This window comes from Oryx dammah, unplaced genomic scaffold (assembly GCF_014754425.2).
Source record: "Oryx dammah isolate SB20612 unplaced genomic scaffold, SCBI_Odam_1.1 HiC_scaffold_1, whole genome shotgun sequence".
In the NCBI taxonomy this organism is placed as follows: Eukaryota; Metazoa; Chordata; class Mammalia; order Artiodactyla; family Bovidae; genus Oryx; species Oryx dammah.
Genome location: NW_024070185.1, coordinates 98,985,279 through 99,001,788, shown reverse-complemented (window position 1 = coordinate 99,001,788; position 16,510 = coordinate 98,985,279). Strand labels below are relative to the sequence as shown.

The 16,510-nt window shown below is 39.6% G+C and overlaps 1 protein-coding gene across 6 annotated transcripts in view; it reads left to right on the top strand.

Moving 5' to 3' along the window:
* ECPAS (Ecm29 proteasome adaptor and scaffold) overlaps positions 1-16,510 on the top strand; it is a 109,473-nt gene that overhangs the window by 55,892 nt on the left and 37,071 nt on the right. For all 6 annotated transcript variants that reach the window (XM_040239230.1, XM_040239244.1, XM_040239260.1 and 3 more), the window contains 12 exons: positions 1,781-1,830; positions 2,856-2,922; positions 3,017-3,139; positions 5,628-5,731; positions 6,115-6,238; positions 7,434-7,514; positions 8,515-8,740; positions 9,172-9,263; positions 11,908-12,042; positions 12,841-13,003; positions 13,445-13,617; positions 14,887-14,988. In XM_040239230.1, the coding sequence (XP_040095164.1) occupies positions 1,781-1,830; positions 2,856-2,922; positions 3,017-3,139; positions 5,628-5,731; positions 6,115-6,238; positions 7,434-7,514; positions 8,515-8,740; positions 9,172-9,263; positions 11,908-12,042; positions 12,841-13,003; positions 13,445-13,617; positions 14,887-14,988 (1,440 nt within the window). The remainder of the gene's footprint in view (positions 1-1,780; positions 1,831-2,855; positions 2,923-3,016; positions 3,140-5,627; positions 5,732-6,114; positions 6,239-7,433; positions 7,515-8,514; positions 8,741-9,171; positions 9,264-11,907; positions 12,043-12,840; positions 13,004-13,444; positions 13,618-14,886; positions 14,989-16,510) is intronic.

Here is a 16,510-nt window from a genome sequence, read left to right as displayed (position 1 = left end):
TTAAATTCTGTTTTAAACTTTCCTGGTCTGTATGTTGATACAGTTAAAGTTATTCCATCACTTCTTAACATTTTGAGGTGGTGCAAATTTCAGAAATTACCACCATCTTTTGCCCCTTTTTTGGGAAAAAAGCATTAAAAATTGATATGGACCTTGAGGTGGTCTTATCATTTCTTTATGTAACATTTTAAAAAGCTGGTACATTTTATTTTAGAAACTGTACAAAATGGAATGAAAAGAATTAGATTTTATTATATGATTTATTTCCCTATAGGTCTATTTGGATTTGCTTGTATTGAGAAACTGTTAATTCTTAGAGACTGAGATTTTATTGATTCAAAACTGTCAAAACATGCATTCAGTAAATTTTTGATTCCTTAAGCTAAGTGGGATGAGGATTCCTTGGATTGTAGTTTTTCAAATCCTGTTTTTTCTTGCTGTATCACTCTTAACCATTTCTAGTGTTTCAAGGGAATTGGCTAAAAAGAAAAAAGGTAAAGTTTTAAGAACTCTAGTTAATGTTCTTTTCCTAAGTCTTAGCTAAATATGAATGCATGTTTGCAGTAGTATAGTGACCAGTATTTTGCCATTTGGAGTTAGAATTGAGTTTGAATCCTAGCTTTGTTCCTTTGTGAGTAACTTAAATTCTTCGGACCTCTGTTCTTTATTAGAAGAATGAGGCTAATAGTATCATTTCATTGATGGTGAAGATTAAATGATTATAGATGATTGTGAAGATTAAATGAGCTAATTTAGCATAGTGAAGCCATGTTAGTAGATATTATTATTATTGAAAACTGTTCACTTGCTGTGCAGCTGTGCTTTGGGGCAGTCCTAGGCCTGACTCTCCTGTCTTCTTCTGTTGAGTGAACAGAGCTTGCATGGTGCTTAAGGCCTTGGGAACCTTTCAGATTATTTTTATGGCATAGATACATGCTTTGGATGGCTGGTAGAAATAAAAATGCTTTGGGGCTTTTGGGGGAGAAACTATATATTTGAGACTAGATTAGAGTGGCCAGATAATCTATGGGGCTGTAATGATCTTAACCTCCAGATGACACCTGCATGTCTTCCCAACAGATGACCCATAAGAGTGGCCATGTGGGTGTGTGAATCCTTTGTGAAGTGTATAAACCTCAGCTCATAGAAGTGCTGCTGTGTTCCGAGTAGTGTCAGACTCCTGATTTTCATAAAGCAATGTAAAATTCTATCTCTATCTTGAGTGGAACCCTCTCTAACTCACCCGAATACTATGATCCCTTTAACTTTTTAAGGTGAAAGATATGAGAAGAAGCAATTTACTATAGTGCAGATTTATAGACAATTGCTCTCCTGTGTCCTGAAATTTGGGGTGAGCGAGGGTGGATCCTAGTCTGTTGGGCAGTGATTAATTTTCTGATAATTTAAGCTGTCTTCCTAGTATGTTGGTGGTGAATTTTGGTATTTGCAGGTTACATAGTATTGAAAGGATCCTGAAGTTAGCATCAGTGGAGAGAAACTTTTCTATTATATGACCTCTGCATTTTCCTTTTGGAGTGAGTGGGGGATGGAAAGTTTTGTTTTGTTTTGTTTTTTTTAGTAGTCTGATGCATCCTGGGTTTGGACATTTTTATTTGTTTTTGTTCAGATTCTGGTATCATGTAGTTAGGCATAGTGAGACTTAGGTTTAACAAGGAGTAAAATAATGCATTTCATTGCAGCAAAAAGGTTTTGCCGTTTACTGTGTTTTTGTTCTGTCTGCTTTTTTGTTCTTTTTTTTTTTTTTTTTCTTAATTTCAAGGACCCTAAGCTACTGTCTATGGCATATTCAGCTGTTGGAAAACTCTCCAGGTGAGTAAACTCCTTTTCAGTGAGAGATACCTTGTTGGTAAACTAAGAAAAATTGTGGCATTTAATAGTGGATGGATAATAAATTTGTTATGATTCTGAAAGGAAATTATTTAATGGCCGTAGGTTGTTTAGAAATGTCTTCCTTGTAGAAGGATAATGATGTGAGACGTCTTAATTTACATTTGAATATATGTTACCATATTAAATGGCAGTATTGAAATGAGATTTTGAGCTGGATTGTGTCCTAACGTGTTAGTTTTCTTGTACCCTACATAGAGACATTTGATTGACCTTAAGTGCTCTTGTTATGACTTACTACTAGTGTTTATCATATCAATAATCAAGGGTTTTTCTAGTGATTCTCTTTTCTGATAGTGTTAACGATTCTTGAGTTTCCAAAGGTGGATTTTTTTTTCTCCTTTGTTTAGTATGGTTTCTTGCACCCACTTCTTCCTGGTTTCCTCTTTCTTCACGTATTTCAGAGCAGGGGTGAGAGGAGCAGCATCTTCACTGGCCCTAACCGCTGCCTGCACCCCTGCACAGGTTCCGTATTGGCCTGTGGAGACTAGGTCGGGCTCTTCTGCACTGTGTAGGGAAGGAGTTTGGGGGCTCAGAGGACAGCCATTTCAGATCAACTGATACAGCACAGCATTGTCAACAGACCTCGTCCCTTGTGTGCTGGCATGCAGTTGACAGAGCTTCTTGTCACCGTAGTCTTTAGTTTAAATAGCATTTAGTCTCATCTCTTTTCTTTATTTCAAAATCAGAAATGTTAACTGAATGCATGGAATATTCTAGTGAGACTATCTGGATAACACGTATATTAATCTAGAGTTACTTGGATTAGACAGTAATATTAAATACTGACTTTAAAACAATGTTTAGTTCTTTGGGGAGGTAACCCAGTGATGCTCACATGGTGCCCAGGGGTGAAAGTGCAAGTTCAGGAACATGTGTGTTTAGTTTCGTTCTTTCTGCCTTATGGAAATTTTTGATAGTAATGGTGGTCTCACGTTCTCTTGCAGTCGAATGCCACATTTATTCACTAAGGATATAGCTCTCGTGCAGCAGCTTTTTGAAGCCCTGTGTAAGGTAGGAAAACACCTGGCAAGTGTGTGCTTTCTGTTTGGATGCTCAGCTGGAAACTCGACCGTGAAGGAAACCCTGGTTTTATCATCTTTCACAGGAAGAGCCTGAGACGCGACTTGCTATTCAAGAAGCATTGTCCATGATGGTTGGAGCTTACAGTACTTTGGAAGGCGCACAGCGGACTCTCATGGAGGCACTTGTGGCCTCGTATTTAATAAAGGTAGGTCGAACTGTGTGAATCACAATGGCTGGTAGTATACACATTTTATATGTTTATGATCAAAATTTGAATTGCTTTTCTTCTTAATAATGAAGAGGAGTATTTGCTTTCCCTTGGACTGTGATTTATGATTTGTTTGTTTTTTTTTTGCCCCTGTAAAGTCTTTTATTATCAGTCTTGCCTTTCAAACCAAGGTTTCTAGGCACAAACTAGGCATAGAAAATAGCTGTTTGAATGGAAAATTCTAAAGTGCTGTGTTTTTAATTCTTCGTTATGGAAATATGATTTTAGAGAAGTAGTGATATGCAGAGGCCTTATGTTTAAAGCCTTCCTTGTTGGAGAACTGTTTTTAATGTCACGTTCTCCTGGTTGGAAGTGTTTTGTTTTAACTGGTAGCTGAGCCCTACAGTCCCTTGGAGTGGAGTTCTGTAGGTAACATTAGGGGAGAAGAGCAGAAGGAAATACACATTTTATGTATCAAAATGAGTCTGTAGGAAATAAGCCAGTACTGTCATACATACTCTTCTTTCTTTTAGTCCTCTTCATCTGCCTGTTGTGGAAGTTTGTAAGAGAATTTTTAATATCTGTGGTTATATACACATAGTGTTAGTCGCTTAGTCACGTCCAACTCTTTGTGACCCCATGGACTGTAGCCCACCAGGCTCCTTAGTCCATGGGATTCTCCAAGTAAGAATACTGGAGTGGGTTGCCATGTCCTTCTTCAGAGGATCTTCCCGATCCAGGGATCAAACCCGGATCTCGCACATCACAGGCAGACTTTTTACCGTCTGAGCCAACAGGGAAGCCCAATATACATATACACGTGTGTATATATGATATATAATATACAGTATAAAATAATATATTATGTATTGCTTTAGTCAGTTTTCTGACCTCTATTTCTGAGAAAGAGAGGGAGATTAAAGAGGGAAAAATGTCAAATGTTGGTGAGAGTAATATGATTTGCATGCCACTGAATTTGGCTTCCATATTTATATTGAGGGAATTACTAAAGGTTCAGAAATGTGTCTGGCTTCTGCTGAAACAGAACAGGATAATTATGAACATTCAGAAATCTTATTATATATGGAGTCCCATTGCCAAATGCTCTTGGTGTCCAGTGTACTTGGTTCATGGTCATATAACATGAGCAAAGTAGTCTAGGCTTATTTGGAAGCTCATTAGGATCAAATACTTAAAACTCTTCATCAGTAACCTCATAAGAAAATGGAATGCTTGTAGAGTGCACATGGGTGCTGGTTATACTTATGCAGATCAAGTCACACAACAATATTACCAAGTCATAGGTGATTTGGTTTGTTTTCCCAGACTACATGGAAGGCAGCCAGACTGAGGGCTAAGTCATACAGACTAGTCCTTAGTATATTGCCCTATAAAGGAAATGCTGAAGAGTAAGAACACCTGAATGAATGAGGTAGCACATGTTTCTAAGCACCTCTCATCTCAGTTATGTTGTGACTGGAGGATTGACTCGGAGAAGATAGATGTCGGGGAAGGTAGATGAGAATAAAGCTTCAGCATCATTAGACTCTACAGCTGCTTTTTCTGGTTGAACTTTGTATTTATAGATTGCAGTCTCAATCTATTTAAGTTAATTGGATGTAGGTGAAATTGAAAGTTGCTCAGTTGTGTCCGACTACTTGCAACGCCATGGACTGTACAGTTCATGAAATTCTTCAGGCCAGAATACTGGAGTGGGTAGCCTTTCCCTTCTCCAGGGGATCTTCCCAACCCAGGGATCCAACCCAGGTCTCCCTCATTGCAGGCGGGTTCTTTACCAGCTGAGCCACAAGGGAAGCCCAAGAATACTGGTGTGGGTAGCCTATCCCTTCTCCAGCGGATCTTCCCGAACCAGGAATCGAACTGGATTCTCCTGCATTGCAGGCGGATTCTTTACCAGCGGAGCTATCAGGGAAGCCCCAATTGGATATATAAGCTGAGATTTTGCTTTGGAGTCATTTTTAATTTTAGAGCTAACCCGAAAGTGTTGGCAATATTTTACTTTAAATTTGTAGGAACTCCAGGTAGGCTCTGTTTGTGTTCCCTGCAAACTATATGAATTTCACTCATGTGACTGAGAGCTTGAGAGTTGAGGAAACAGAGGTTGTGGCTGGAAACTGCCCCTGTGACCTTGGTCCCATGGTCGGGCTGAGTGTGGGCATCTATAGAGAGATTCTCTGATAGCAGTCTTGGCGGGGTTTCCTGCTTTACTTGGAAGATCCCCTTAGGTCATAAAAGCACTTTTTAAGTAATGCCTGTGTCCAGAGACTTTTAAGCAACATGGTTAAGGATCTCGACTAAAAAGATTTTTATTTATTTAGATATATTTATTGAAATGTCAACTTAAATTTTGATCGTTTACAGTTAAAATGACTTACCTTGACTGGAATGAGTTGTTACTTGAATTTTTCTTTTTTTAATCTCTGTGTTATGTGTCTGTGTGTGTGTGTATTTATGTGTCAAATAGCCTGAAGTTCAAGTTCGACAAGTGGCTGTGAAATTTGCCAGCACAGTGTTTCCCTCAGACCATATTCCTTCCAGATACTTGCTCTTGTTAGCCGCAGGAGACCCGTAAGTTTCAAAGGTGTTGATATGAACTTGGGTTTATTTAAAATTGCGTTGAAAATCGAATAAAATTTATGTTGCTTGTAGCATTAGTCTGTGGAATTTAGAAGCAATGTATTAGAGTTAAAAATATGGCCCTCTTGACACAGCATGCAGACCTGTAGTCATATCCTGTCTTGTTATTTCCTCTGGGTAAAATTTGAAGATGCAAGCCATGTGGCTAATGAAATTTCTAAAAAGAAGTGATTGCTTCTCATGTATTTTATGATTCTTTGCATGTAGCCAAGAATATACTTAAGACAGATGCCAGATAAAATCGCTGCTCTTCATCTTCATATGATCATTCTCTGGTTGGTGAAATTCATTTATCTTTCTTCTCTTTCCGGAAGGCGAGAAGAAGTTCATGGAGAGGCACAGCGAGTTTTAAGGTGTCTTCCTGGTAGAAACAGGAAAGACAGTGCTTCTAAGCAGATGCCATCTTTCCCAGAAATGGTATACTATATCCAAGAAAAGGTACGGTTTTTACTTTCATGTTATTAGTTTGAGTCATATAGTGAATGATGAAAATAAACATACCGTTTTTTTTTGGTGACACTTTGTAAAATGCTAATCACTAAATGCTGAATAGTAGTAAAGTTTCTAACAATGTTAATATTAACAATAAGAGGGAGGTACAAGATGAGAAAACTATAAATCTCAAATGTAATTAATCTGCCCACATCTAAATTATTTAGTTTCTTTTATGCTCTTCAACATTTTGGCTGTGTTTAAAATTTTTCCCCTTGGCAAGAATGGTTAAAAATATTTACTCTTATTATTTTTGTGTTTATTTTTTTAGTTGTGCCATGCAGCCTGTGGGATGTGGGATCTTAGTTCCCCTACCAGGGATTGAACCTGGGCCCTCAGCAGTGAGAGCATGGAATCCTAACCACTGGATTGCCAGGGAATTCCCCCAAATATATCTTTTTATTTTTAAGGGCATTATTTAAGGCAATGTAAATTTAAGAACACTTTAGGGAGCAGTTCAGATTTTTTCCCCCTGTGTTCATGAGAGAACATCATGCCTGCTTTTTGCAAGTCTCCTATTTTACTGGTAGATCAGAGGATTGGCAGTCACAACCCAGACCTGTCCGACTTTTTACATGAATGTTTATGAAAGTGTGCTGGGGGACAGCTTACTGCCTTCATCTCTACCGGTGGTCTTAGCTTTTTGCGTAGATAGACATCTTACAGGTGTTGGAGGGCAGTTTGTGGCAACCATGGTTCTCTTCCCTGTAGCACTGCCATAATTGGGGGCAAAAGATGCTTTCATGCTAATATTTTTCTTCTACCTTCATTATTAATGAAAATAGCCGGCATTCAGTGCCCTGGTGTGACTGTGTCAGTAGATGCCCGGAGTAGGTTTATTCTTCTAATTTTTACTCTAACTGTGTCATCTTTGGAGCTTTTCCTTTTTTTCCTTTCTTTTAATCAAAGTGTAGGTAATTTGTAGGTTTCTTCTCTTTTAAGAAGCCAGTCAAAAGGCAACACATCTGTCACTTAGGGTTTGAGGTCTGTGCACAACCAAGGATGAATAATGTAAAAATGTTTGACTAGAAAAAACAGTAGCAGACAATAATGTAGCTAGAAATACAGTTATTTTTGAGTCAAGAAAAGGTACATGTGCTTTGTTTTTCAGTAATTGGTTTTGGGGGTTTCTTCCTATTAGGCTTCCCATCGAATGAAAACACCAGCCAAGTACATGACTGGGACCACTGTCCTTCCATTTAACCCAGCAGCCTTTGGAGAGGTAAGACTGGAGTATATTTCTGTTTCGCTTCTTCAGAACGTTCTTAAAGATAATAATGTCACAGTCAAAGAGATGTCCGTGAACTTTTTGTGTTCTAGGTGAAAACCCGTACAGTGATGTCATTGTTTATATCAGATTGTTTATTAGGAAAAACAGTGCTGGATAGCTGGTATTGTTTTAGTTCACAGCAGAGTCAAGAAATATATTTATCTCAGTGAGATTCTCTTCATGAGAGACCTAGGTACTTTACATTGATTGCTATTGGGAATTCATAGCAAATTAGATTTGAATTTTAAAGCCAACGATATATTGAGGTTATTTGGATTATCTAGCTTTGGAGGTTGGAGGGTTAGATTAATTTACCTCATTTACTAAGGAGAATTCTATTGTTTCAGTCGTTGGCTTGAGATAAATGGCAAGAGATAATCTTGTTCGCAGTGAGTGAGAATACTCATGATGGAACTGCTGCCAGTCCTGTTCCAGCTGTCAAGGAAAAGCGCTTCCAGAGGACTCCTGAGCAGCTAATTTGTGTCAGAGGTTTCTAATGACATCGTAGCTACTCTTCTGTAGATGATTTGAACCCATTTTCTCAAATTTCTATACTGGTGGAGATTAAATTCGGCTGGAGTTCCATAGGAGTAGATCACTGGCCCTGGGTCTGTCCGTCTGTCTGTTTGTCTGTCTGTCTGTCTCTCTCATAAACACACACACATCTCTAAAAAAAATGATTTTTGTTATACCTGTTTTAGACTTTAAAAGTTGAGTGTGCATTTTAACTTCATTAAACTCTATTAAAAAGCACTCTTTGGCTGGTTATGTAAAATTATAGTTTTTTCAGTTCACATATTGAGTCATGTTTTCCAGCTACTGTGAGGATTATCGAATAGCTTTGTGAAGGATAGTGGGGGCATCAAAGCTGGGAACTGCCACTTTGAAGAACATTTCCCACCTTGATTTTTTTGAGAAGCTTATCTGGTGTCCTCCTTCCTTCCATCCATAGATCGTCCTGTACTTGCGCATGTGCCTGGCTCACAGTGCGGGGGTGGTGCCTACCTCTCAGAGTTTAGCTGATATGCAAGACCACGCCCCAGCCATTGGACACTACATACGGACTTTAATGTCAGGCAGCCAGGTGGCACCCTCCTCATCATCTTCCAAGAGTGGGGAAACCAACCCTGTGCAGATCTACATCGGCCTGCTTCAACAGCTGTTAGCAGGCGTTGGAGGTAGGAGGTCATGATGCCGAGGACGGATACTAAAGCACTTAAGCAAAAATCTTAATTTTAAACTCAGCTGACAATTTTCACCAAAATTATTTTCTCTCCTCTCTCCTATAACCGAACGTGAATCTTTCTTTTCTAAACTTGTCTGATTTCAGCTTTGATACACTATTTCTCTTTGCAGAAAGAAATGCTAACAATAGATAATATATTTTTACTTTGGAAGTGGGAGTGAAGAACAGGGCATCTTTTTATAGACAGTAAGGCTGTAAATTTGCTGTATTGAGTCACATACTGTATTCAGGTTAACATTTGTTTTGTAAAACTTGGAAATGCCTCCTAAAGATGTAACATTATGCTTTGAAGGAATTTAGTGATCCCTGTATGTGTATCACTTTTCTTGACATTAAAATGCGTCTGAATTCCTTCTTCTTTAGGTTTGCCAGTCATGTACTGTCTATTGGAGGCTGTCTCAGTGTATCCAGAAAAGTTGGCCACCAAATTTGTAGACAAAACTGAATGGATCAAGGTATATCCTTTGCCTGTGTGTTTCTTTTTGATTCTCTGTGTTTTAAACTTCAGTGTCATGATTTTGCCTTCCTACTAGGGTTCTTGTGACCTTTTTTGCCTTTAGGTCACTTTGAAAACTCTGATCATCAGACATTTCCTAGGAAGCTTGTAGGTCAGTGTGCAGCAGTGATCCATTTAGGTGAGGGGGGAGATGAATTGAGAGTCATATAAGTAAAAAAGAACTATTTTTCTGCTTTAAAAGTAAACAAGTAATCATTTTCTATAGTTTAAATAAAACATTACGTAGAACATCTTTCTCTCTCACCTGCCCAGATTCCTTCAACTTCCTGCCTCTTCCTCTCTCACCTGACAGACATACAGGTCATCACTTATTTGTATTCGGTGTCCCTTCTAGAGTTTAGGTACATGTATACACGCAGATGAAGTCAGCGTTTTTAATTTTTTTTCCTTTTTTCACATACGGGTGTTACACAATACTTTTTCACACTGTTTTGTACCTTCTTTCACTTAGTTTTAGAACATGGAAGTTATTCCTGTGTGACTGCAGAGAGAACATCCTCTTTGTTTTAACAACTTCTTTATTTTCCACTCTATGGCTGTGGAATTAGTCTTGTTGTTCAGTGTTCAGTCATGTCCAGCTGTTTGCGACCCCATGGACTGCAGCACGCCAGGCTTCCCTGTCCATCATCTCCCGGAGCTTGCTGAAACTCATGTCCATTGAGTTGGAATTATTCTAGATCCTTATTGATGGTCATTCAGGGTACTTCCAGACTGCTGCAATGAACAGTCTGTCGTTTTGAATACGAGTGGGTGTGTTTTTGGCTGGATTCTGCAGAAACGGGATTGAGGACACATGGATGCACTTCTAATAGACGGTGCACATCCTCCACGTGAGAAAGTGGAGTCTCGCTCAGTCACGTCCGACTCTTTGCAACACCGTGGACTGCAGCTTGCTGTCCGTGGGCTACATACTCCTCTGCCCATGGGATTTTCCAGGCAGGGGCACTGGAGTGGGTTGCCATTTCCTTCTCCAGGAGATCTTCCCGACCCAGGGACTGAACCCAGGTCTCCCGCACTGCAGGCAGACGCTTTACCCTCTGAGCCATGAGTAGTTCCAGTTCACACTCCCACCAACCATGTGTTCCCATGGTCACCCCAAAAGAGTTGCCAGGTTTAGCAAATAAAAATGTGGGATACTCAGTTAAATTTGAATTGCAGATGAGTAGAATGAATAATCTTTCTTAGTACAGGTCTGGCTTATGTAGTTTTGTGTACCTCTTGTGCTACATAACGTAGTTCTTTTTGGAAGGTACAGTTTGAATTATGGTAAAATGTACAGATTCTTTTAAGTGTGAATGCGTGAATGTAATTTACCAAGAGGAGTGAGTTTTACCCTTCTCTAAAAAAATCTAGTCTCATGAAATTGCATCTAGTTGAAAAAGATTTTTTACTCTGTGGAGATTTGCTGATTTTAAAATGATTTTAGACCTTTGGTCTTGTAGATCAGGGGTCATTAGCCTGCGGTCTGTGTGCCAAATCTGTCCTGCCTCCTGTTTGTGTGGCCTGCCAGCTAAGACTAGTGTTTACATTTCTTAAGGGCTGAAGGAAGAATTAAAAGATGAGTAAAATTTCCTGACATGTGGAAATTATAGCGTCGATAAAATTGTACTGGAAACCAGCCACACCCATGTGTTGTCTGTGACTGCTTTCATTAATACAGTGGCAGAGTAGACCTGCATCATTCGAGCATGTAAACCTCTGTTTTAGATCAGCTATATGTTAATTCCACCTGTTTTATATTTTGTATCTTTGATGAAAATGCGCATGAGATTTTGGTCTAACCTGTGTGTGGTCAGTCGTGTCTGACTCTTTGTGACCCTATGGACTGTAGCCCACCAGGCTTCTCTGCCATGGGGTTCTCCAGGCAAAACTCTGGAGTGGGTTGTCATACCCTACTCCAGGAGATCTTCATGACTTGGGGATCGAACCCACATCCCTTATGTCTCCTGCTTAGGGGGGTTCTTTTAGCACTAGCACCTTCCAATCAAAAAAAGAAAAAAAGCATTTAATCCTGGGAAGGAAATCCTGGCACTTCCTGCCCCCTCCTGGCCCATGCACAGGCTCTCCAAAGATGAAGGTGCATTTTGAGGCAAGGCACTCCTTTCAGAACAGGACGTGCCTGGCTCAGGCCTGCAGTGACTCACTGTTATTCAGAAATGGTAACATCGGAAGTCTGCTGGCCCCTTATCCTACAGTGACATTCAGGCACATGCAGGTCCCTTTCTTTCTTGAAGAGGGAGAAGTTCCCAAAGAACAAATTGGGGTGAGGAGGGGAGTGTGGTCCTCTGTGCTAAGGACCCAGGGAATTGCAGGAACTTGCCAGGAGGGAGAGTGAATGCCCTTGTGGTCCAGCGGGCAGAGCAAGGGTGCCCCCATGTGACCAGAGGTGCCACCTGCAACCACGTGTTCTTTCCCATGGGCTGTGTCCATCAGATGCCTCAAAGTTAAAATGCTCATTTTCAGAAAGGGAGGGTAGCTGGGCTTTATTTTGTTTTGAAATAAAACGTTGTTTTCTTTTCTCAATAACTTGAACATTGTAATGTATCATGTATCATATACATATTTCTTTCTACATTGCTCAGAGTCTGATGAATAGCAGTAAAGAAGAGATGCGTGAACTGGCAGCCTTGTTTTATTCCGTGGTGGTATCTACAGTGTCGGGAAATGAGCTGAAGTCAATGATAGAACAGCTGATAAAGACTACAAAAGACAATCACGTATGTCATCAGTTTTGCCTTTATCTTTGTGTGTGTGAAATAGAAGTTTTACAAAAGCATCTAATATGTTTTTTTCTATGTTCTCATTTGTAAAATGAACGCATGAATTGGTTGCTTTTATGATGGTAAAGATGAAATGAGACAGACAGCACTTGGATGCAGTCAGTTCAGTCAACAAGTTTGAGTGCCTTGTGTCTCACAGGCACTGTTTTAGGTGCTAGGGCGACAATGGGGAGTAGATACATGAGAAGCTCTGGTAGTGCTTGGTGCTCAGAAATGTTGGTTCCTTTTTTCTTCCCCATCTCCTGCCACCTCTCTTTGTACCTGTCCCATCTGGAAACACTGTTGAAGTCATGTGGTTTTCAAGTCATGCGTGCCCATGTTTGGAGGTTTTTGCAATTAGAAATAGGCTCTAGTTCATTGTATTTTGTTGGCAGTAGGGGAAAAATCATGCTTGGAAATTACGATAGTATAGTTATATAAGTGTTATAAGGGAGAAGAAAGTGTATGTGCTTATCAGAGCATTGAGGGAGTCACCTCACCAGAATTGAAGTATGGGATTAGGGAATCCAAATATAAGTCATGACTCAACTTCTCAGAATTCTCTGTGTTTGAAACTCTAGGTTTCTCTTGTTTGCTAGCTGATTTATTAACATCCCATGGAGTCTCCCATGATCACTTTATTCTTTGGCCTTGTGTTTTATGGGGGAGATGACTGTGATAAGCACAGTTATTGCAGTGCATTCACACACGTGTGAGAGGGAGACAAGACATACGCTGTTGTGTTGTTAAATCCAGAGCCCGGAGATACAGCACGGATCCTTGCTTGCACTGGGATTCACAGTAGGAAGATACTTGGCTAAGAAGAAAATGAAAATGGCAGAGCAGCCAAACTTGGAGACACATGCTGATTTCCTGCCCGAACAAGAAGAACTCATTCAGAGTGCCACAGAAACAATTGGTAATTAATGTGTTTATGCCGATGTGGATGTCAGCATAAATAGGTTACAAGATTTTGAATGAGGTTAAAATTTATTGTAACATTTTAATTTCTTTTTATAGCATTGTACTCTAAACACACAAGCTTTTTCACAAAATCTTGATGCTAGATAAATTCTGTTTTTAATAACTGAAGGTATTCTCATTTTTCTATATATATTTTCTATTTGTTTCTGTTTAACAGTGATGATTCCATTAGGGGAAAAAATTTAAATGTCAAGAAAGGACCCCACCCCGTGGTATTTTATTACTAAAGAAATGATAACAAATTATCAACTAGAAAATATATTGTAGACTTTGACTTTTATTTGCTGTCTTTAAGAAAATCTCAGTTACGTCTCTGGTTGCTTTGGATTCCAAGGGTGATAAAGTATAATTCTCTTTTGTGTAAATGTGTTCACAGGCTCATTTTTGGATAGTACCTCCCCTCTCTTGGCGATTGCTGCCTGTACAGCCCTGGGGGAAATTGGCAGAAATGGTCCCCTCCCAATCCCCAGTGAGGGATCGGGCTTTTCCAAGCTGCATCTTGTGGAGAGCCTGCTAAACAGAATACCCTCCAGTAAAGAAACAAATAAGGCACGTCTCTTCCTTTTACCCTTCTCTTCTAAAAACTGTTTAATTTTGAGTTGTGGGTGATTTGTATATAGCCTTCGTATGTGTGCCCTTTTGACCCAGTTACTCCAATTAAGGCCCATAACTTGTTAAGATTTGGGTAAAGATTAAATGCATCAAGTTTATTCTTCTGTCATGCAAAAGGTAGATAATAAAGTGTTAAATAGTTATATGATTTTTATAATTTCAGACCAGATCTAAATCTTAACCTCCTATAACCAGGTGGGTTTTAATAAGTTTGGGCATTAGTAAGCAGTGTGAGTCATCTCTGAGGAAAAGGACCTTTGAATGTGAATGTGAAAGTTGCTCAGTCGTGTCTGACTCTGCGACCCCATGGACTGTAGCCCTCCAGGCTCCTCTGTCCATGGGATTCTCCAGGCCAGAATACGGGAGTGGGTTGCCATTTTCTTCTCCAGGGGATCTTCCCAACTAAGGGATCGAACCCAGGTCTCCTACATTTTGGGCAGTTTCTTCACTGTCTGAGCTACCAGGGAAGCCCAGAGGATCCTTATAGTATTTTAATTTTAGATAAAAACCTTCATAGACTTTAAAATTTTTCTTTGGGGTAAGAGTCCCTCAGTGTTGAAATGTAAGATGATTTAATGAACAGAAAAACTCAGTTTACTGAAAGTTTAATAAATATGTAATCTTATTCTCAATCTAGCTAGTTTTTAAAACTTACTGAGAAAATCGCAGTGTAATTTTTATTGGCTGTTATTAGCTAGTCAACCATCCAAGCATATGCTGAGTGCTTCACATGCTTTTATTAACTGAATCCTCAGAAGGTCTAGTGAAATAGGTATGCTTGTCATCTCTGTTTTCCTAGAGGAGGAAAATTCAGAAAAGTGAAGTAACTTGCCTGAGGTCACACAGCCTCAAAGGCTACTAAAAATGGTCTAGCTGTGACCCAATCTTAGGTTCTTCTGGGCCCAGAATCTACATTTATAACTGTTATGGTTTGTAGGGTACTGAGCTAGTTAAAGACTTTGTCCTTCCTTCTTTTGTAGTGGTGGACCCTTAATAAACTTAGTTTCGTGTCTTTCAACCTCCAGTGTCTTATAGACGTAATTCTGTAAAATTGGATGCTTAAAAAAAAAAGAGAAACTTGCACTGATGCATTTAGTTAGACAGACTCCTCCTCCCTACCTTCTCATTTTTCTCCCAGAAGACATTTTTCTGGGACCAAGGTGTTATATACTTCCTTAAAAAAAAAAAATTTCTCTGTTCTTCCAGATGAAAGAAAGAGCTATCCAAACACTGGGGTATTTTCCAGTTGGGGATGGAGATTTTCCTCACCAGAAGCTCCTCTTGCAAGGTCTGATGGATTCTGTGGAGGTATTTATATTGCTATCTGATTGTTAGTCATTCAGACAAAAGGCATTTTTTTGTTGTTGGAATTTTGCATGTTGTGAGGTTTTAAAATGAGACTTTTATTCATTTGTTCACCAAGTGCTTAGAGTACCAGCCATGGGCGGTGCTAGTCATAGCATTGATTGAGTCACCTGTGCGGGGAAGTCCTTATCTCATGATTTGTTATGTAAAGTGTGGTGCAGGGTGAGTAGAGGGGGAAATATACGCAGTCAGCTGGCTGAGGGGAGTGGGTGCCCGTGCTCTGGTTGCTCTTGAGTCTGATGTCTTCTAGATAAACGTCCAGTGTGGTGGAGAAGACCTCCAAGTAGCTGCTAGCCAGTGTGATCAGTGACTCAACACAATTGGCCCCAATTGGGCTTCGGTTGTTTTTACTTACTCAAGTTTTTCTTCCCCAGCCTCTTTGTCCGTCTTTATTGTAAGCTTTTGAAAGACCCTTATTTACTTCTTCTTTCTCAGGTTGTTGCTGCACCTCTTTGGAAACCTCCCCTGACCCCTCACACGAGGGTAGATTTGCTAGTTCTTTGTGCTTTCGTGCCTCTCCATGTTTTTCTTCACATTTATCACAGTTTCTAATTGCCCACTAGACTGAAGGCAGTTTGTTTTGTAACCCTGCAGCCCATAAAACTGGGGCCAGGCGGTGTGATTGGTAGAGTCTCGATGAAGTATTTTTGAGGTGAAATTTTTTGACAAGAAATTAAACTCATGTCAGATTCTCCCTGGATGTCACTGACGTTATAACCTCTTGGGGAAAAGTTTGTGATGTCTGGTTTCTCATCCTTTTTCTTTTTTTAAATCTGTGATATAGATGGGTTTCTTTCAGTTTTATATAAATAAATGAAGGTTTGTCTTGATTCTTAACTTGCTACTGAAGACATTATAAGAGTTTAGAAATTTAGAAATTTGAAGAGCTTGAAACATGCTGGAGAGATTAAAGGATTAAAAAAAAAAGAGCAAGAATCAGAAGCAAAATATCTTCACAGTCAGCTAGGACAAAGTTCTAAAGGTTTTTTTGTGGTGGTTGTTTTTCCTTTGGCTTTTTATTATGGAAAATTTCAGACATGCGCACAAATAGAATAATAATGTAATGATCTCTATTCAGCCACTCTTTATTTCTAGAATAGTTAAAAGTCTAGATGTCATCTTCACAGATGGAGTTAGGGAGTTTTGTTTTTGTTTGTAATGCCAACTACATTGTTATTAACATGTGAACGTGTAAAAACAAGCACGTAAAATGAATCCCTATTATGAGATCCTCTGTGTTGAGATAGCTTTTCTCAGTTTAGAGTTGCCAAGAGAAGCTTTTGACCAGGAAAGCTGTAAGACCAAAGCCCTTGAATCATTTTTCCTCAGAGAAGGAGGTGTGAGGGGTCAGGACTTTATGGCTTAGCAAGCCTAAAGCCCTTGGCTGATGACTCTTCATGGCCCCGTGTGTGTGTGTGGTCTGTCTGTGTGTTAGTCTCTCAGTCGTTTCTGACTCTTCGTGGCC